Source organism: Myxocyprinus asiaticus, chromosome 14, assembly GCF_019703515.2.
Source record: "Myxocyprinus asiaticus isolate MX2 ecotype Aquarium Trade chromosome 14, UBuf_Myxa_2, whole genome shotgun sequence".
NCBI lineage: Eukaryota > Metazoa > Chordata > Actinopteri > Cypriniformes > Catostomidae > Myxocyprinus > Myxocyprinus asiaticus.
In genome coordinates this window covers 36,633,533-36,656,439 of record NC_059357.1, presented here as the reverse complement: position 1 = coordinate 36,656,439, position 22,907 = coordinate 36,633,533, and the positions used below count along the sequence as shown (strand labels likewise).

General features: G+C 39.7%; 1 protein-coding gene across 1 annotated transcript in view; it reads left to right on the top strand.

Moving 5' to 3' along the window:
• Positions 1-4,691: 4,691 nt before the first annotated feature.
• The window catches only part of LOC127451712 (adhesion G protein-coupled receptor E5-like), a 39,814-nt gene continuing 21,598 nt past the window's right edge, over positions 4,692-22,907 (top strand). The window contains exon 1 of the mRNA XM_051716609.1: positions 4,692-4,716. Coding sequence (XP_051572569.1) covers positions 4,707-4,716 — 10 coding nt within the window. The 5' untranslated portion in view covers positions 4,692-4,706. The remainder of the gene's footprint in view (positions 4,717-22,907) is intronic.

The window sequence follows — 22,907 nt, the reverse complement described above, 5'->3', positions numbered from 1 at the left end:
AGTTTACAGTGAAGAAAATATGTGGGTTCTTTTCTGAAATGTCGGCAAAACAAGTTTAAACTTGGTTCAATGAGCCTGTATGATTATGTCGGACATGTAACAGGTATGATGAATACACATGCTCACATGTTTAACAGACTTCTAAAGCCTAAGAATTTGGGTTCTTAGAAATGAAAACTACCATCAGATGTACAATATGTGTCTTAACTGCTTAAATTATTAACCCACATACAGCAAATAATAATAATTTACTTCAATATGATCATATTCCATATCAAAACTTAACAGCCGTTTCGACTGAACAATATTATTTACTGCATTCAAAATAAATGCAAAGACATTATTTTCGCAGTATGACATTGTTTTTATTCACTTATCCTTTCACAAACAGTAGTCCATGCGCTGTGGTGTTGGAGACGGGTCCGTTCCTCACGTTACATCTGGTCATATAAGATCATCGTTATATTATATTTGACCTCATATCTATCACAGCATTTTGGAAATTAAAAACAGCCAGTTTGCGATCAAGAATTGCATGATTTCTTCGATAAAAAAAGTTAATATCCACCAACAGCTGCTGCGGGTCAATTGTGTCTAATAGAGCAGACGCGATAACAATGAAGGTGACCCGTGAAATATCATCATTTATGTAAAATCCTGAGTTTTTCCTGATGTAACGATCTGGTGGAAATGTAAAGAAGCCCTAATCTCTAATAATCTGTGGAAAACGGGGTGTTCCAACCCCACAAACAGCACTTTTTTGGAAGTTTCGGCACAATTTGAGCGTTGAATGCTTGATTCTGATTGGTTGATGGACATTTTTAGGTGTGCAATTATTTTTCAGTAAACACATGGCAATGAAGTAGTTCCAGGTCTTGATCACATAACAGTTCCATGTCACTTCGACAAATTATTATTGAAATGTTATTTCAAAGAGCCCTACAGTCTATCACAACAAAATAACCAGTTAAAACAAAGACAATGGTTAAGTAGGCTACATCGGATAAGAATGACAAACAATGTCTATAATATCCTAAATTTATTTCTATTTCGATTGAAAAGGGTCCTTGGGTTCCCTCTCTTTCTCTCTCTCTCTTTCACTCTCGTCTCACACACACACACACACACACATGTTGGTGCAGCTATCACTTATGAGGATTCTCCATAGACATAATGATTTTTATACTGTATGAACTATAGATTCTATCCCCTAACCCTAACCCTACACCTAAACCTAGCCCTCACAGAAAACTTTCTGCATTTTTACATTTCCAAAATACATCTTTAGTATGTAATTATGGGGGCACTAGAAATGTCCTCATAAACCAAATTTATATCATAATACCCTTGTAATTACCAGTTTGTAACCTAAATAAATGTCCTCGTAAACCACCCAAATCTGCCCGTTCACGCATACACACACTCTCACGCATACACACACACACACACACACACACACACACACACACCGTAAATGCTACCATAGCAAAATAACCATATAAACAATGACATTGGTTAAAGTAAATCGGTTAAGAACATCAAAAAATGTCTATAATATCCTACATTTATTTCAATTTCGATTGAAAAGCTCCCTCGTCTCCCCCCCCCACTTGCACACGCTCACATATACACATACGCACCCACATGCAAACACACACACACACATGTTGGTGCGGCTGTCCCTATGAGGACTCTCCATAGACATTATTTTTATACTGTATGAACTACAGATTCTATCCCCTAACACTACCCCTAAACCTAACCCTCACAAAAAACTTTCTGCATTTTGACATTTCCAAAAAAACATCTTTAGTATGTTTTTTAAGCGATTTGAATTATGGGGACACTAGAAATGTCCTCATAAACCACATTTATAGCATAATACCCTTGTAATTACCAGATTGTAACCTAAAAAAATGTCCTCGTAAACCACCCAAACATGCACACACACACACACACACACACACACACACACACACACCCACACTCACGCATACACATACACACACACACGCATACACATACACACACACACACACACTCACGCATACACACACACACGCACACACACTCACGCATACAAACACACACACACACACATTGAGACTCGTTTCGCAACCAACAAAAAAACCTAGCGAGTGAACATGTTCAGTCCATGATAGTAACTATATATGAGTAATTGGTGATTTTGTAAACAGACATGAGCAGGAAAAGGAGACGGCTGGTATCTCATCACCCAGCAGTGGGTTTTAACAGGTTAGTAAATAATTTAGTAAGTTAGATGAAGTAAATGTTCAAAACAAGAAAGTTAAGTGATGATTAGGATCATTAAACCTAAACACCTTAAAACAAAATGCAGCAGACAGTGAAAAAAAAATGTCACTTCTATGATCCCTTCAAAAAGGGAAAAAAAATCTTGAACCGTTCAATTATACATATTAATATATGATTTTATGTTGCTTGCAAAAAAAAGAATAATTATAATAATTTGGCAAAACTACTTTGTGACATGTGATGGCACCCCTGATAATAATATATAGCTGTAAATTAAACATTTACCGCTGAAAGGTATTTGGTGTACGAGAGGTCTTAATAATAAGGTTATTTCAGTGATTAGACTAGAGGGAAAATGGACCCTGTTTTTGATATATCTCTGCTTATGGCTGTCTGCTATCTTATGTATGAGGACGAATGTAAACTGCAGAGGAGGAGATGTATCTGCTTCAAAAGGAATATAGCACTTGCCTGGGTGTTTGAACGTGATAGATTCTTACTGACAACCTTGCTTCAAACTATATAGCAAGAATATGACACCCAAGGTCACGTGATCATAAATGGTAAAATTACTTCCTCGAAGTGACCATCACATGTACACTTCGCTAACGGCTTTGTGGAAGAGCCCGTCATCGAGGGGTAGAGTTGCTCATTTTTGTTTGTAACGCCCCTTGTGGGGGGTCCCCTTCCTGCAGTGTCCTTCAAGGGCTAATAAACTCTGTTTGGAATTCGCCCTGAAAGTGGATTGATAGTAAAAAAAGGACTTAAATATTGATTTGTATCTCACCCACACCTTTCATATTGCTTCTGAAGACATAGATTTAACCACTGGAGTCATATGGGTTACTTTTATGTTGTTTTTATGTGCTTTTGGAGCAACAAAGTGGCTTCACTTGCAATTAATGGAACTACAGTACAGAGCTGAGATATTCTTCTAAAAATGTTTGTTTGTGTTCAGCAGAAGAAAATAAGTCATACACATCTGGGATGGCATGAGGGTGAGTAAATTATGAGAGAATTTTCATTTTTGGGTGAAATATTCTTTGAAGTGCTTTGGCAGGGGACCGGAGTACTTAGAAATCAAAAAGAGAGATAATGACAACGTGAAAGAAGTTTGTTTGAAATCTTTGCAAATTTATTAAAAATAAAAAACGAAAAATCACATGTACATAAGTATTCACAGCCTTTGCTCAGTACTTTGTTGAAGCATCTTTGGCACCAATTACAGCCTCAATTCTTTTTGAGTATGATGCTACAAGCTTGGCACACCTATTTTTGGGCAGTTTCTCCCATTCTTCTTTGCAGGACCTCTCAAGCTCCATCAGGTTGGATGGGGAGCATCGGTGCACAGCATTTTCAGATCTCTCCAGAGATGTTCAATGGGGTTCAAGTCTGGGCTCTGGCTGGGCCACTCAAGGACATTCACAGAGTTGTCCCGTAGCCACTCCTTTGTTATCTTGGCTGTGTGCTTAGGGTCGTTGTCCTGTTGGAAGATGAACCTTCACCCCAGTCTGAGGTCCAGAGCGCTCTGGAGCAGGTTTTCATCAAGGATGTCCCTGTACATTGCTGCATTCATCTTTCACTCGATCCTGACTAGTCTCCCAGTTCCTGCCGCTGAAAAACATCCCCACAGCATGATGCTGCCACCACCATGCCTCACTGTAGGGCTGGTATTGGCCAGGTGATGAGTGGTGCCTGGTTTCCTCCAGACATGATGCTTGCCATTCAGGCCAAAGAGGTTCTTGGTCACCTCCCCGACTAAGGCCCTTCTCCCCCGATCGCTCAGTTTTGCCGGGCGGCCAGCTCTAGGAAGAGTCCTGGTGGTTCCAAACTTCTTCCATTTATGGATGATGGAGGCCACTGTTCTCATTGGGACCTTCAATGCTGCAGAAATGTTTCTGTACCCTTCCCCAGATCTGTGCCTCGATACAATCCTGTCTCGGAGGTCTACAGACAATTCCTTGGACTTCATGGTTTGGTTTGTGCTCTGACATGCACTGTTAACTGTGGGACCTTATATAGACAGGTGTGTGCCTTTCCAAATCATGTCCAATCAACTGAATTTACCACAGGTGGACTCCAATCAAGTTGTAGAAACATCTCAAGGATGATCAGTGGAAACAGGATGCACCTGAGCTCAATTTTGAGTGTCATGGCAAAGGCTGTGAATACTTATGTACATGTGATTTTTTTCATTTTTTATTTTTAATACGTTTGCAAAGATTTCAAACAAACTTCTTTCACGTTGTCATTATGGGGTATTGTTTGTAGAATTTTGAGGAAAGTAATGAATTTAATCCATTTTGGAATAAGGCTGTAACATAACAAAATGTGGAAAAAGTGAAGCGCTGTGAATACTTTCTGGATGCACTGTAGAAGAGCCTAAAGGCAGCCACAGTCACAACATGTCCTAACCAGATGGCAAACGACACATGATAAAAGGTACCTTTTCTATGTTAATCAGAGTTTTTAACCTAGTTTTTTTTTTTTTTTTTTAACCTTCAAATCACTGCTGTCTGCTGTACTCTCTGTCTGACTGTAGCTTCTCAGTGTGTATGTGTGGATTTCTCAACCTCCTCCATCTCTCTCTTTGATTTTGGAGTACTCTGGTTAAAAAAAAAAAAGTCTGGGCATAAAAATGCAACTATTCTTAGACTTAAAACTCTTCAGACATGTTTTGTAAGTTCTGCTCTCTGGTTCGTTATTAACTTTTAAAAAGCGCTTCCTGCCACCTGCTAACGTGAAGCGTGACATAAGCACGTCGGCGAGTTCACCCGAGAATTCGGAAGCGGCTCTTATTTACAACAGAAGAACGAACATCACGCGAAATTTCAGCCATTTGAAATAGCATCAGAACCCTGGATGGAAGCACCAACTTAAAGTTAAAAATGTTTTATGCTGCCTAAATGTGACTTTTGGACCATCAAAGTACTGGCACCTGTGTACTTTCATTAAGGACCTGACAGAGCTCTATCTTCTAAAAATCTTAATTTGTGTTCTGCTGAAGACAGTCATACACATATGGGATAGCATCAGGGTGAATAATGAGAGAATTTTCATTTTTGGGTGAACTATTCCTTTAATAACTAACTCCTCAGATGTGTTGACTGTAAATAAAGTGCATTAGAAAGTTCTGATAAAGGTGGGCAATTCAATTACATAGAAAAGGCATTGTTTAGTATATTGCTCAAATATCAACTTCTCATTATGTGCATGAATAACCTAGCCCATGGGCCAGATGTGTCCCGCAACATGGTTTAATCTGGCCCGCTGCTGATTTATCCTAAAAGCATTGTTTTTTCATTGGATATTTCAGTTATCTTGCACTGGGACCTAAAGCGCCTCCACAAACGTTTAACATGCTCAGGGTTGCCAAATATGAGATGCAAACCCCCCAATTAGAGATATATACTTGCGCAAATTGTAAATATTCTGTCTAATGTTATACATATTTTGTGCAATCTGGCAACCATGCATGGGAGTGCGCTCTTTCTAGCTCTCGCTTTCCCCTTTGAACAAATTTAGCGATCTCTAGTGTGACATTCTGCTCAAGAGGGCCGGATTAACCATATGGACAATTGGGCACGTGCCCAGGGGCACCACGTCCAGGGGGGCACCATGCAACAGCATTTGTAAAATTGTCTAAGGTCCGTTTTAATGTAATGGTAATTACATTTATTCAGTATCAATAATTAGGTGTCAATTATTATCCAGAGGTCCAGACTGCTACCAAAACAGAGCGTAGATGGCGCCGTCACATGGTACGTTCCGTTTGTCAGCGCTGTAAAGGATGGGCCAATCACAGTCATTTATAATGGATGGGGATGCTTTTATAGATACTGCTGAGGCGGATTTGCATTCACATGTATTAATCATTGCAATTTCAGTTTTTATTTGAAAATGACTATCTATTGTAAAAATGTCTCCAATGAGATATAAAATGCTGTAAGATTTAATAGGTGAAACAGTGCATAGATGGCACTGTCTCGTGGTACACGTGCCTTTTCTCAGCGCTGAAAAGGACAGATCAATCACATTGTGTATTCTTACTTGAAGAGGATTTTAAATGCTTTTATAGATACTACTGAAGCGGATTTACATTCACAGGCATGAATCCTTGAAATTATCAAGTTTTATTCAAAATAATTATCCAGGGTAAAAATGGGATACAAAACGTTTTTAGATTTAAATGCAGATGAATGGAGGATTCGGTTTTATGAGCCATTGAGTGCCACTTGCAGGAATAAAAACTTTATGTCTTATATGACACAGTCAGCAGCTGACAACATTTACAACTTTGGTCTATTCCACACTCAAAACTAGTGTATGAATTTAAAAAACATAGAATATCACACGAGTCAAATGGAGTTTGGAATGAAGGTAAGTAAATTATGTTAGAATTTGTGGCGAGCAATCCCTGTTAATATTTTATTGAAGGGGCTGGGTGGTTCGGGGTGGCACTACATAAATTCATGCCCAGGGGACCTCAGGAGTCTAAATCCGGCCCTGATGCCACTCTGTGTCCATTCTTGAGGCTGCTTGTGCTGTTTGGTGCTACTAAGTTTGCAGGCAAACCTTCTCAGTGATGAACTTTAATAAAATATAAACATAGATCTCGTGGGAGCAACCAATGTCCTTTCACCACGCCCCACTCAAAGGATCTGTAAGACGGTCTGTCATTGGACAGCTATTGATAGAGATTTACGGTCTATGAAGCCCACACAAAAGAAACAGCATCAGAAGTTAATGGTCACTTGCAGTGTTGCCAACTTAGCAACTTCGTTGCTAGATTTAGCGACTTTTCAGACCATTTTAGCGACTTTTTATTTTATTTCATTTTTTTCAGAAAAAGCACCTAGCGACAAATCTAGTGACATTTTGGACATACCTTAGCTACTTTCCGTAGAAAAGAGTCTCCAGTACTGCCCTGCGAGCACAAGGTCTTGCTTTCCCACCGCAGGCATGCTTCATTGATGACAAATGCATTAATCCATTTTCAAGCTCTCTTTACCTCTGCATTTAGTCCCAGTCTCTTGTTTGAATCTGTCTTTTGGTCCAAACCCTTCTTTACATTCACAGTAGTAGCTGCCATTTGTGTTGTGCAATTAGCATTTTCTCCACAAATGGGATGGGATCTTCTGCGGAGGCAGCTGGGATTCGTCCTCCGCCACCTGGATTGAGGCAAGTCACTATGCAACCACGAGGACTTAAAAGCACATTGGGAATTGGGCATTCCAAATTGGGAGAATAAGGGGAAAATAAATAAATAAATAAAAAAAATTACACAGTTATGATTGTTTTACTACAAACTTTGAGACTATATAATATATTTGAGTCTCCTGTGCTGGAACAGGGCTAAAACAAAGTGTGGATATAGGTCTGACTATGTGAGACTGTAGTTTGAAGTAATCACTTTTCTTTGCATGATACATTGACTGCATTTATACGATAGCCTATGTCGGCATTAGCTAGCTAGCCAGCTTTATCAATAGCTGTTAGCTAAATTTGGTGGATGATGACAGTAGTTGTTTATAAAATAGACTGTACATTATAAATATGTTGACACAATTCAGTACTGATGTGATTCCATCACAACTGTCATTTTGAGATATTGATGTGCTATTCTTTTATAATAATAGAATGTATATATTTTCTGTATAAACAAGTTACGTTACACTAACGAATGGGTCTTTTTGCAATATCTTGAACATTGTCTAGCATACATTTCATGTGTTATTGTAGTTTACCTTGCTGAATAATTACAGATTAACATTGATTATGACAGTTACTGTGCAGGCAATATCAAGTTAGCTAAAATTACACAGATCAATTCTTATGGCACTATATTTCATGTGCTTTGCAGTTATGTAATCTTATCTGTCCAATGAGAAGAATGTCAATTCAGGGTCTGTTTTGAACTGAACGAAGGTCCTTCCAGGAATCAAATGCCCTGCTGATGTTCACTCTAGTTTTCAATCGACCACGATCATGTTCCCGCTTAGCCAGACTGGGTTCAGTAGATAAATGTTTTTTTGTTTGTTTTTTGGCTTACTCTGAGTTTGTGTAGGAGTCAGTGTTGTGCAGGGAGCTGGATGTTTGCTGGATTCCATCTCTAAGATAACGTTACCTAGTGTTGCAGTTTGTTGTTGCTGTTGAATAGTGGAAGAGAAGCTATTACTGTCTGAGGCAAGGCTCTCAGGAGGGCATAAACGTCACATCAGATTTTCCCGGCAAAACTGACCCGCTCCCTTCGAATGAAAATCAGTCTACAGGCTTTAATAGGCAACCTAGGAAGTCCGGGAAGGGCTCATTTTTTAAGTTGCATTACAAGCCATTCACACATTGGCAAAAAAGGGCGATTGAAATTGTTACATATTGCACCTTTAAGAAGAGACTAAATTTCAGTAATAACTCCGTCTGCTGCTTCACTGCCGAGAACTGCTGGGCAAAGTCCTTGACGGTGTCGCCAAATAGGCCAACCTGGGAAATGGGGGCACCAAGGAACCGTGCCTTCGCGGCCTCTCCCATCTCGACCAGGATGAGCCAAAGGTGGCGCTCCTGGACCACCAAGGTGGACATCGTCCGCCCGAGAGACCATCATTTTATAGCAAAAACTCTAGGCTACAAGATCCAGTTCTCAAAAGTCTTGTGAACAAATATTTAGTATGTGATATATGGCCTTATTTCAGTGACTTAACATTTTTGTTTTTTCAAAAACCAAGCATAAACATTTTCTCAAAAATACAAACATGCACATACATGTTGCTCACATATTATTGTAGCCCAGTTTGTGCTGAATACAGTGTTGTCAGACTTTAGCCATTAATATGTTTTTAAGCAACTGAAAAAAGCACAAATGTCAAGGCATGTCAAAACTTCTCCAGGGCCCAAAACACCCTCAAACCCCAGAGGGTTAATGGGGGAGGAAATGCATTTCACATGTTTGTTAAGAATGAACATAAACATAAATGTTTAGTTTACAAGTAAACCCCAGAGGTTAAGCATCCTTTAAAGTATACTCATTTTAGGATTTAATTCTATATAAGGCGTGTGACCTCTTTTAGATAACATTTTGCCAATTTCTTCGTCTTCAGCAGATGCTTAAAACTCTAGCTCAGTAGGTAGTGGTAATGCACCATAAGCTGAATTGCTAACCACCAATAAGCATCACAAGTGTGGCAGCGCTATGGATCATGAAAAACTTTTAACTAAACGGGACATAAATAAACAGCAGTGGTGTTGATGTTATGTTCAGTCGATAGCTGTACTGCATTGTCAGTGCTGTCTTGTTCAGTACATAATGGTTTCATGTTAAAACCTAAAACCTAGCTTTATTACTGGTTTATATGACAGCAGGGCTATGTAGACGCTAGCCTGCTAATACTTCCTAACCATCTGATTTCATGATTGTGATTCAGTTTGCTAGTTGTGTGTCTAACTTTGCCGAACTGATCACGTTTTTAACGAGACACACCTTATCTGATTGGCTAGATGTAGAATATAAGCTAAATATCGAAAATGACTCAAAAGTTTATCATCAATATCGAAAATGTTTTTGTTCCCTATCTGTCACTCACTCGATGTTGTGTCGATGTAGTGATACTAGGGGTCACTCTTGGAAGCCCGAAACACCTCTGGTCTTTGATAAAAGGCCAATGAAAATTTTCGAGTGGTATTTGCATACCACTCCCCCGGACATATGGGTATAAAAGGAGCTGGTATTCAACCACTCATTCAGATTTTCTCTTCGAGCCGACCGGTCGATGTTCACAGAGCTGACTGTTCATTCACCTCTGCTGGATCTGACGGCGCATTTTAGCAGCTTCTCCCTCCTCTGCACTGGTGCACTGCAGAGAACACCCCTGGGTGCTTCGGCAGAAATAAAAGAGTGTATTTCTCTAAAAGAGTGGCACACACGGAACATCTTTTTAAAGACGCATCTTTTTAAAGATGCCTTTCTGTTTGTGTGTTATTCCTGGTTGCAGTCGTTATCTCTTGCCTTCTGATGGTCACGATCGCTGTCTTTCGTGTCTGGGCGCGACCCACGCGGAGACAGCGTTCATGGATGGATCACGTACTCATTGCGAGAACATGACCATGGCAACGTTGCTGTCGCGGCTTGCCTTTGTAAGCAAACCACCCCAGCGGCTCCCTGCCTTTGTCCTTCTACCTACGGGTATGAGGCCAGCGCGGCTAGCACTGGGGGCGATTTGGGGACCCCAATGGGACCTCCTCCGCTGGGTATACCCCCACAGACCTCCCATTCCCCAGCACGCTCGTCTGCCCCGATCGGGCTTCCGGATGAGTCCGCTGGCTCATCTCACAGTGAGTTCAACCTCTTGTTTAGAGCCCGCGAAGGTGATGAGCTCACGAGCGTAGCTGGGCTCCCCCCCTCGGGTACGGTCGCCCAGTCACAGGCTGACACGGAAATTACATGCTTTCACAGCCCTCGATGGTGGGGCGGCCAGGGGCTATTCGACTATTCCCCCGGTGGATAAGGCGCTCATGGTGTACCTGTGCCTCCTGTCCAAGGCCTGTAGGTGTACGTCATCCCTGATGGCCAAAGCCTACAGTGCCGCTGGACAAGCCACCTCCACCCTGCACGCCATGGCTCTCCTGCAAGTCCACTAAGCCAAGACACTAAAGGAACTGCACGAGGGTAGTTCCGCCCCAGGATTGATGCAGGAGCTGCGCTTGGCAACTGACCTCGCTCTCCGGGCGACGAAGGTCACGGCGCGGTCTCTCGGGCGGACGATGTCCACCTTGGTGGTCCAGGAGCGCCACCTTTGGCTCAGCCTGGTCGAGATGGGAGAGGCTGCGAAGGCACGGTTCCTTGGTGCCCCCATTTCCCAGGTTGGCCTATTTGGCGACACCGTCGAGGACTTTGCCCAGCAGTTCTCGGCAGTGAAGCAGCAGACGGAGGCTATCCGGCACATCCTGCCCCGACACGGCTCAAGATCCCGCACCCTGCCTGCTCGTCGCAAAGTTCGTCCCCCTGCAGTGACTGCACCGGCTCCGCCGCAGCCCGCCCCTGTGGCCTGGCCTGGCATGAAGCCCACCGCAGGAAGCAGACGCCACCCGTCTCACGGCTGGCCACCAAGAACCCGCAAAAGGCTTCGAAGTGCCCCTGAGACGGGCGACCCAGGGACGACAAAACCCACTGCTTTGGAGCTGGTAAGCAGACCACTCCATCCTCCGGTGGAGGGCCGGGAGGAGAATCTTTTTTTGCCTTTTCAATTAATTTTTCCACATGCCCAAGTGGCTGCGGTACCCAAGAGTTCAGCAAAAGAGCGGTTTCCTTGTTCCCTGGGTCACATACCTGGTGTGCATGGCTGTCATCATGACCACCGTCCACCATTCCATTTTGGCAGGTTTGGCGCTCCAGCAGCGGTCTCTCCACCCCTGCGCACCCAGCTGTGGCACAAATCAATTCCTTTTTTTGGTGCGCTGGCTACGAGGCACACAGTGGTCTGCCCGTCACACACCGCCAGTTCACATAACACAGTTCAGCCAGTTGTGGCATTTCGTATAGGGACCCCTAGTGTCACTACATCGACACAATGTCAAGTGAGTGACAGATAGGGAACGTCCTGGTTACTTGCGTAACCTCCGTTCCATGATGGAGGGAACGAGACGTTGTGTTCTTCCTGCCACAACGCTGAACTACCCGCTGAAATGGCTGGGACCTTGTCTCGGCTCCTCAGCACAAAACCTGAATGAGTGGTTGCATACCAGCTCCTTTTATAACCGTATGTCCGGGGGAGTGGTATGCAAATACAACTCGCCAATTTTAATTGGCCTTTTATCAAAGACCAGAGGTGTTTCGGGCTCCCAAGAGTGATCCCTAGTGTCACTACATCGACACAACGTCTCGTTCCCTCCATCAGGGAATGGAGGTTATGCAAGTAACCAGGATGTTTTTTTCAATAAATATCAATATTGTTTTATCGCCCACCCCTACGCACAACTTAATACATGCCCCACCTAAAGCGAGAACCACCTAATAGCAACCACGTGCAAGATAACCCACATGATAGACCTACATGCCTACCCATAGAGCTATCAGGCCAATTGGTTGTTTTGGAAGCCTGGCTGGAGTCATCAGCACACCCTGGATTCGAACTCGCTCCAGGAGTGGTAGCCCTAGCCAGCACTGAGAAAAGTAACAGGTACCACATGTCAGGACCGTCAACGTGCTGTTTTGCATTAAAATGTTTTATATCTCATTGAAGACATTTATACACTAGATAGTATTTTTTAATAAAAGCTGCTAGTTGCAAGGATTCATACCTGTGAATGGAAATCCACCTCAGCATTATCTATAAAAGCATTTGTGGAGGGGGGACTTCAGTTTTTTGTCTGATTATGATAGACTCAGTCACACAATTCCAAGGTATCTCATACTAAATTATTTTCAGCATTGAAAAAAAATTCTGGAATATAAACAAGGACGGATGCAGGATTTTTTGGGAGGGGGGTGGGGGGCGCAAATAAAATCACCCCCTTCAAAGCATTAGTGGGGATGTGTTTTACACAGGCACGCACCACTCATATTGGCTTCAGAAAATGTAATCAAGTTATATAGTTACTGCTGTTGTTCACACCAGCAATAGTGAGTATATATTTAGTAAGAAAGTTTTGTAAGAAAGCATCGAAATATAAAGCATTCTCCATTTTTGTAATCCACTCTTCTGTGTACAGACATCACATCTGGTAAAAATTAACTGTCAACTGTGAAATTGTGACACAGATGACTTTGGTCTTGTGTTTTTTTTCTAGGGAGGAGGTGATAACTGGGGAAGTCTTGGTTAAATTGAAACACTATTTAAGCACTCAAAAGCAAAAGAGCACAAGAAAGTGCTGAAATAGAGGAAGGACGCCACACTGAAAGAACACAGTGTACTGATTATTAGTACTGATACACTGTTTATTTATTGGTGAGGAGCTGATGACACAGTGCAGATTAACATCACACCGATGCATGTCTGTTTCTATTTATACTTTAGATATTGGTGTACGGACACATCTGAGGCTCAATTTTAATCTGACCTCTCTGACTGAGCAAAGTTTTCATCATTCATTTCAAAAGAAATTAAATAAAATGTACTCAAAATAAAGACTATGTTGGATAAATGAACTAGATTTTATCTCTGGGTGAACTATATACCTATAATTATTACTGTTGTCACTAGTTTTATATTTTGGAGACTTTTCTTACTGGCTTTTGCCACTGGAATCATGGACTCCAGGTCTTTGGCCATATCGGTCTCTTTATTGGGTTAAGCTTTATATCCCAAAAATTGCAAATGCCAAATTATGACTCACTATTTTTAAATGGTTAAAACCACTGATTATATATTTTTTTCTCATTCTGTGGCATCCTGCACATCTGCAATCAAATTCTCTGTCCAGCTGTTATGTGTTTATGTTTACTCATACATGCCGTATTTCCCAAGAGGGTTACATTTTATAAATACTATGCACCAAAATCCCTTGTCTGTCTGATACTATACACTCTAACCCGCATTTTACCATGGGAATAGGCCATTTATCAACACTCATTCTCTTGCTGTCAGCAGAATGTAGGACAAGAGTAGAATAAGAGGAACAGCTGTGGGTTTCAGTAGTACACGATAAACATTGTTTGGGAACTTGATGGATCTTGAATACTTGGAACAGAACACTGGATTGACCTCAATAGTCAGTATATATGATATCAGTATGTTTCTACACAGGCAGCAACAAGTATTTAGACTATTAAAGGACTAGTTCAACAACAACTAAAAAGGAACATTTTGCAATGACTTTTAACCAGATAGTTGTTATTAGTGGATGATTTCAGTCATTTCAAGTTAACACTCTTGTGCTAGCAGAGTAAGGTGTAGTGCATCGTATTCACTATGAACATATTACACAAAGTTTGACAACCAAAAAATGTCAAAATGTCCTTTTTGTCTTCATTTTGAAAAATATATCTATTGTTTTATCATTGTGTTGTGTTGGATCCACACCCACACATTGTACACACACATACATTTCCACACAGACATCAAGTTTGTCTACTTCCTTTCTTTCTGGTGCACAGATGTTTTCTTTTCTATGATTTCTAAGATTGTTGAGTTTGTCTGTGTTAGATGAGAGGCAGGACTGCGAGAGAGTGAGGACGTCTGTTATATAACACTGCTAATAAACACCAGAGCATACCAAATTCCAGCATTTATAATATTATAACAATAAATAATAAAAGAGTCTCCATTATGAAAAACAATGAGAGCTGGGAGTTTCATTTGTGATGTTTTACAGATCTGTTCCATCTGTAATTTCCTGTTCATATCCTGTTCTGCCCTAGCACCGTAGAATGGTGTCTACAACAAGACAAGGCCACAGAAAAAGCAGAACTAACTGACTGTTTTAACAAGTTTCTCAATGTGCATTTTTATGCATTCTTACGTTATTATGGTCTTGTTAGAGTCATCATCCACCTCAGAGAAAAATAAAATAGTTAAGTTAGGCAAGACTGATTTTTTGTGTTCTTAGCATTGAGAAACAGTTACTCTTAAATTTTTCTCATTTGTATTCTCTGTCAGCCATGAATTCACACATCAATAAATAAACCATCAACAAAACAGTATAAGGCTGACATGAAATAACATATTTGGATGTCTTTATAATTATTAAATATAACTAAATTTTTACATCTGAAGAATGTGAGTGCTGCTTGCACATGCAAATTCTAGTGTGTTGTGATTGACTGCCATGGCGTTGCAGTTGCTGGAGTGTGCTGGGTGCTTCCTATGTGGTTATTTATGGTCAAAAAGAGCGTACACACGTCACTTTCTATGATATACACTACCGGTCAAAAGTTTTGAAACACTTGACTGAAATGTTTCTCATGATCTTAAAAATCTTTTGATCTGAAGGCGTATGCTTAAATGTTTGAAATTAGTTTTGTAGACAAAAATATAATTGTGCCAACATATTAATTTATTTCATTATTAAAAAAAAAAAAATTATAAAAAAAAAAAAAAGTTTTTGAAATTGATGACTTGGACAAAATAATAAAGAAAAGCAGCCAATAAGTGCCTAACATAGATGGGAACTCCTTCAGTACTGTTTAAAAAGCATCCCAGGGTGATACCTCAAGAAGTTGGTTGAGAAAATGTCAAGAGTACATTTCTACAAATTCTAGGCAAAGGGTGACTACTTTGAAGATGCTAAAATATAACAAATATTTTATTTATTTTGGATTTTGTTTAGTCACAACATAATTCCCATAGTTCCATTTATGTTATTCCATAGTTTTGATGACTTTACTATTATGTGTTGCCACACAGTCATGTGTGTACAGGGAATACAGGAGTAGGCTGAGAACACAACACTGCGGGGCTCCAGTGTTGAGGGTCAGTGTTGAGGAGATGTTACTGCCCATTCTGACCACCCGATGTCTGCCTGACAGGAAGTCCAGGATCCAGCTGCACAGCGAGCAGTTCAAGCCCAGAGCCCAGAGTTTCGCGTCAAGCTTGGAGGGCACTATGGTGTTGAATGCTGAGCTGTAGTCAACAAACAGCATTCTCACATATGTGTTCCTTTTTTCTAAGTGAGAAAGAGCAGTGTGTATTGCAACTGCAATGGCATCATCAGTGGAGCGGTTGCTTCTGTAAGCAAACTGTAGTGGGTCCAGTGAGGCAGGCAGCGCAGAGCAGATGTGGTTTCTGATAAGCTTTTCCAGTGTTGTATAAAGTATCCATTTGTCATACTTGAGTAAAAGTAAAGATACCTTCATGGAAATTGACTCAAGTAAAAGTTAAAGTGGCTCATGAGAAAATGACCTAAGTAAAAGTATTAAAGTAACTGATATTAAATTTACTTAAGTATCAAAAGTACAGGTAAATTGCATAAATTACGGAACAGTTCATGAAACCCATGGCAACTTATTTGATTGGTGGTGCTCATCATTTACTTGCCCTCATGCCATCTCAGATGTGTATGACTTTCTTTCATCTGCAGAACGCAAACAAAGATTTTATTCAAGTAAGTTAATTCAATGCAAGTGAATGGTGGCCAGATATTTCAAGCTACAAAAAGCACATTAAGGGAGCATAAAGTTATCCATAATACTACAGTGGTTAAATCCATGTCCTCTGAAGCAATTCAGTTGGTTTTGGGAGAAAGCAAACCAAACTGTAACTCATTTTCACTGTATATCTTGCCATTGCAATCTCTAGGCATGATCATGATTTCAAGCTTGATTTCACTTTCTAGTGCTTGATGCATGCGCAGAACCCTAGGTGGCGCTATAGGAAGTGTAATCAAACTTGAAATCCTGATCACCAAGAAGACTGCTAATGTCAAAATTTGCAGTTGAAAAAGGAGTTATATTTTGGTCTATTCTCACCCAAAAACCAATTTGATCCATTCAGAAGACATTGATGAAACCACTGGAGTCTTATGGATTACTCTTATGCTGCATTTATGTACTTTTTGGAGTTTTAAAGGTCTGGCCACCATTCACTTACATTGAATTGGCCTACATAACAGCACTATTCTTCTGAAAATCTTTTTTTTGTTTGTGTTCTGCAGAAAAAAAAAATTAAAGTCATACACATCAAATGAGGGTAAGCAAATTATGAGAGAATTTTCATTTTTAAACGAACCATCCCTTTAATGTCAAATCAGAATGATCATATTTATGGGATTATGGGGCCAATAAGCAACAACCCAGCAACCACCTAGAACACCATGGCAACTGCATAGCAATGTGCTGAAACACAGTTAAAACAACTTAACAGCATAGCAACAACCTGACAACAACCTAGAACACCTTGTCAACTGCAAAGCAATGTGCAAAAACACAGAAAACAACTTAGCAACAGCATAGTAACAACCTGGCAACCACATACTGTAGCAATGCGCCAAAACACACAGCAGAGATCACCTTGATAACTGCATAGTATGCCCTAGCAACCATCCAGAAAAACCTAGTTACCACGTACTGTAGCATAAATATGCTACAAAGCAAATATAACACTTTAGCAACCACCAGAAAACTAGATTTGCTTCGGCAAAGACCAGTCACATCTTCATAAAATATAAAAATAATATTGTTGGACATTTTCATGAGCGCTGGTAATTATTCATACACATCATACCTTGTTTAAATGTAAAATGTAAATGCATGTGATTGACTTTTATATGAACAGGTCTCCTGGAATGGCGAGAGACAGATAGCACATAACTTCATTACTTCATAGCTTTCATAATGTTTAAGCCTAAATTTATCAAATTAATTAGTCAAAAAAAAAAAACTCACGAGCAGTTTCTTGTCTTCCCCAGTGGAGACAGACGACAGAACACGTAATCTGGCGCACGCTTCGCTTGTGATTTTGATTCAGATTCATGTTTCGCAAAACAAATCATTCAGACCGCTGTTTGAATCTTTTTGTTCAGTTCAAAAGAATCGAATTTAAAAGATTTGACTCAAATGATTCTTTCAACAAATCACACATCACTATCGCCGAACTGCATGCATTTTCGCACGTACTGCTGTTATTTTTTTGCGTTGTTCAGTCGCAAAAGTAACGAAAGGATCAGGAGAAATGTGTCGGAGTAAAAGTATCAATTTGTAAAAGTATCAATTTTCTCTTCAAAATGTAGTAAAGTGAAAGTAAAAGTCCAAAGAAATATTTATACTCAAGTAAAGTACAAATATTTAAAAAACTGTACTTAAGTAGTATTTGTACTTCGTTACTACACCTCTGAGCTTTTCAAAGCACTTGCTGATGATGGGAGTTAGGGCAACAGGACGCCAGTCATTTAGGCAAGTTATCTTTGACTGTTTTGGTATGGGCACAATGGTGGATGTCTTAAAGCATGTAGGAACCACAGACAGGGAGAGAGAGAGATTGAAAATGTCAGTTAAAACACCTACTAGTTGATCCGCACATGCTCTGAGAGCGTGGCCCGGAATGCCGTCCGGACCCGCAGCTTTGTGAATATTCACCCGTTTGAGAGATCGGGTTACATCCGCAACAGAGACAGTAAGTGAACTAACCTCTGCTGTGTCGGGCACGGGAGTTCTCTCTGTTGAGGAGATTTTTGAAGCTTTGAAGACTGTGATTATGTTAATTCCCTGCCACATACTTCTCGCATCGGTGGTGTTGAACTGTGATATATATATATATATATATATCTTATATCTTATCTTAAATATATATATACATTAATTACATATAAAGCTGTTAAGACAATAAAACTAGAGAAGACTGGCAAAGCTTTAAATCTTAAAGTCCATGCCAGCTCAAGTGCATGCTGTCATTAAAGAAAAAGAGGGACATAGCAAATAATAAGAAAAAAAATATATTTTTTTTTCAATGAAACATTTCTTTCAAAATGTTATTCTAATAATATAATTCATAATAAAATATATATTTTGTATAAATTAGAGAAATGCTAAATAGAAGCATTCTACTCCGGCTAACCGCAATCTGGAAACATATTAGTCTAAAAGTAGCTAATGGCTTTAATGGGCCCTCTACGCCTACCATCCACACCCTTTTTTGGGTTTATTTTGTGTATTTTGAACACAAAATGGTTAGGATAAAACATTAACTTACAGTTAAAAGATTAAGGTAAAAATTAGCCAAAATGTAAAAACATCCCATAAAGATGTAGCAGTCTTAGAACAGCACATTCATCAAAAAAATATTTCAAAGCAGGAACTACAGATGTTTTGCGATTTGAAAACTATGAAGTATGCAATGATATATTTCTTCATAGCATTATCTATGTTAGGGTTAATATGCAGTCAGCCAGTTGTTATTGCACAATACAGTCTTGTATCACCCTGAAGGGGTTTATTGTGCGATAAAAACCAGTTGACTGTACATTATCCCACTTATTATACAGTTACTAACCAAATAAATAAATACATGGACATAAAATATTGATTTGCGTTGAAATTATGTCATTTGAGAAGAAAGAACCTAATTTCGAGTTCTGTTGGTGGTTTCTTTTTGTGAAAATGACCATCTGACTATTCAGCCTATTACAAGACTACTATTTTGCGAAAAAGCCGTCTGCCTCCTCATTATCCAGGCTATTACAAGACTGCTTGCCAAATAAACAAATAAATGGACATGAAACATTGATTTGAGTTGAAAATATTTTATTACTTTATTGAAGAGATCGCACAGTGATCAAAGAAGCAGGAGAGACGGCTCACAAGGACCCGGATGAGCGGTCTGATACGTGGTGCTGCGGTTGTTACAGAGCAATAACAGACTGCTATATGGCGGCATTGACCAATCAGAATCGAGTATTTCAGGCCGCCATGTAATAATTAAGGAATAATTGATGATGGGCTGCTGAATTTTTCAAAAATACTGCACATCCTGAGATGGTAATGGGGCCACGACGTACAATGGAGTGTGCATTATTTTTCAATAATTCAACAGGCCGAAGTCAATTATTCCGCTTATACCACAGTTACCACACCTTAAGACATCATTCAGGGTTTTATCTCAGGACATTTTCTGGTTTTCATCTCTAAAACACTCTTGTGAGTGGAAATACTTTCTTCCACCATGGATTCAGCATCTTGCTTTAGTACAGCCCAAGCCTTCCTTGCTAGTTCCAAAACGGTCCCCACGAGGAAAACACCTGAAAAAACATACTAAATAATGTTTTAATTAATATCTAAAAATACAAAAAGTTTTCTGTAAAGGTTAGGTTTAGGGGTAGGTTTAGGGTATAGAAAAAATTCCCCACCAAGTTGCAAAAACAAACATGTGTGTGTGTGTGGGCGGGTTTAGGTGTATACGAGAACTTTTTTTTAGGTTACAAACTGGTAATTACAAGGGTATTATGCTATAAATGTGGTTTATGAGGACATTTCTAGTGTCCCCATAATTTAAATTGCTTAAAAAACAAACTAAATTATGTTTTTTTCAAAATGTAAAAATGCAGAACGTTTTTTGTGACGGTTAGGTATAGGGGTAGGGTTAGGGGATAGAATATATAGTTTGTACAGTATAAAATTCAAAATCATTATGTCTATGGAGAGTCCTCATAAACCACAAATATTAACATGTGTGTGTGTGTATGTGTGTGACCGAGAAACTGAGACAGATCGCGTGTGGGATTACCTCTGTTTGCTGCAGCTCTCGTCAGCAGTTACATCGCTTCATATTTCCATGAAGTATACTTCTCAGCTGCAGCGTGGCATGGTCACTTTTCTGTTGCCAAATAACTTTTTATAACCTCGCTGTGTGTGTGTGTCCGTGTGTGAGAAAGAGAGGGGGAGCGCGAGGGTGCTTTACACAGAAATGAAGAGATATTTCAGATAATATAAAAACTGTTGTATTGATCAAGTCATGGGAATGTGACCATACGTGTCCACTGGCATGTGGTGAGCGAAGCAGGCAGTTTGAAAGCGCCTGCTTCTCTCCGCTCACTACACACCAGTGGACACATACATTGAGTGTGAGTGAGGTTGAGAGCAAAAGAGAGAGAGAGGGAGTACAAGGGTGCTTTTACACAGAAATTTTAATAAATGTAGGATATTATAGACATTGTTTGTCATTCTTATGTTGTTCTTTACTTAGCCAATGTTTTTGTTATATTTGGTTATTTTGCTGTGGTAGCCTGTACGGCTCTTTGAAATAACTTAAATAATTTGGCGAAGTGATATAGTACAGTTATGCAGTCAAGACCTGGAACTACTTCATAGCCGTGCATTTACTGAAAAATAATTGCACACCTAAGAATGTCCATCAACCATCAGAATCAAGCATTTAACAAACCTGTGGTATAATCTTTGGTAATATTAGCTTCTTCCTGGGTAGTGATTTTATCTGCTCTTCAGCAGTGACACTAACATCAATTTCAAGAAATGACATAAAAAGAAAGACATTTCTGTTTCACAATGACTGTAAAGCACCATTATCAAAGAGTCAGTCAACAAGTCACCCAGCAACTCTACACCAAAATGGGCCCCATTGTTGGGGAGCCTTGGACATAACTTTGATTGATCCCATTTGGTCCCATTTGCCAACGGAACACAGCTAGAATACATTGTATGAGCAAATTTAACCTGGATTGACACAATGTCAGCGCATAAATCTGTCACACAGATATTCACAGAGGAATTCCTCTGCAAGAATCTGTATATCAATGTACAAAAGGTTATTTAGCATTGTTAGGCATTTTAAGGAAGAATGTTAGAGTATTCTATGGCAAACCATGAATGTACAATATTATTTGAAACCATGTTGGTGATGAAACCTTCTGTAAATGTTGGAAGCAGCACAAGCTAAAAGAACATATCATTTCTTTGACAACTTCATAACAACGCACAAACAGGAAATCACACTTAGAAATGCAGACTTGCTTTTTCAGTGTTAAGCAGCAAGTAGTAAGCCCGAAGCTGTGAGAAGTTTGTTGCCCCATTACAAACTAACAATGCTAGGCTTATAGACAACTGTTTTGAATATATATATATATATATATATATATATGTATATGTCACAAATAATCTATTATTATACATACAATTCACATATTCATATATACCATCAAATTCATAATACGTTCCTCTAAACCTAATCACCATGCTGTCTCCATGTACTATTCAGAAAAGCGAGTGTTATCCTGTATACTAACCATGTTTATGTTTGGGGTCAATCTGGCCCTGCAAAAACACATAGTAGAAAATAATTTTTGTATAATAATTATATTTTATATTGAGTATTAAAAATAGAAGAGCTTGCAGGATCACTGATACGTTGTTTACACCAATCAGAGAATCCAAACATGTGAAAATGCATTTCTTTTATTCATGTTTTATATCTGGGGTCTCTCTTAGACAGAAGCTCGGTAATGACAACTCTTGGAATAAATTCAAGGCGCTAGAATGGATATGACAATTTGGCAGGTTTGGTCTTGTGGACTAGATCTGCTTTTGCTGCTGCTGAACACACAGACATGCTGTGTCAAGCATGTAGAACATGCTGCTACTACACAATTACAGTGACAAGCAAAAGTATGTGAACCCTTTAGAATTAGCTGGTTTTCTGCATTAATTGCTCATAAAATGTGATCTCATCTTTATCAAAGTCACAAGTATAGACAAACAATGCGCTTACGCTAACAACACATAAACAATTATAATCTTTAATGTCTTTACTGAACACATCCCATTAAACATTCACAGTGCTGTGGAAAAAGTAAGTGAACCTTTGAATTTAATAACTGGTCAATTCTCCTTTGGCAGCAATAACCTCAACCAAGTGTTTCTGGTAGCTGCGGATTAGACCTGCACAACGTTCAGAAGGAATTTTGGACCATTCTTCCTTACAGAACTTCTTTAGCTCAAACATTTCCTTAGGATGTCTAGTGTGAATGGCTCTCTTGAGGTCTGTGGTGAGGGTGTGGTTGAGTGTCTGTCCAGGGAGAGGGGAAGCCGTAAGGTTTCATCCATGGGTGACAATTAGGGCTAGCAGCTGTTTCTTGTTGCAATAAACTGGGAAGAGCAATAAGAGGAGCCCACGCCAGAGCCCAGGGAGGAGAGAGATCTACCCAGCTGTTCCGCGGATTAGTGTTTTAGCCGAGCTACTGAGTGTTATTTTGAGTAAATA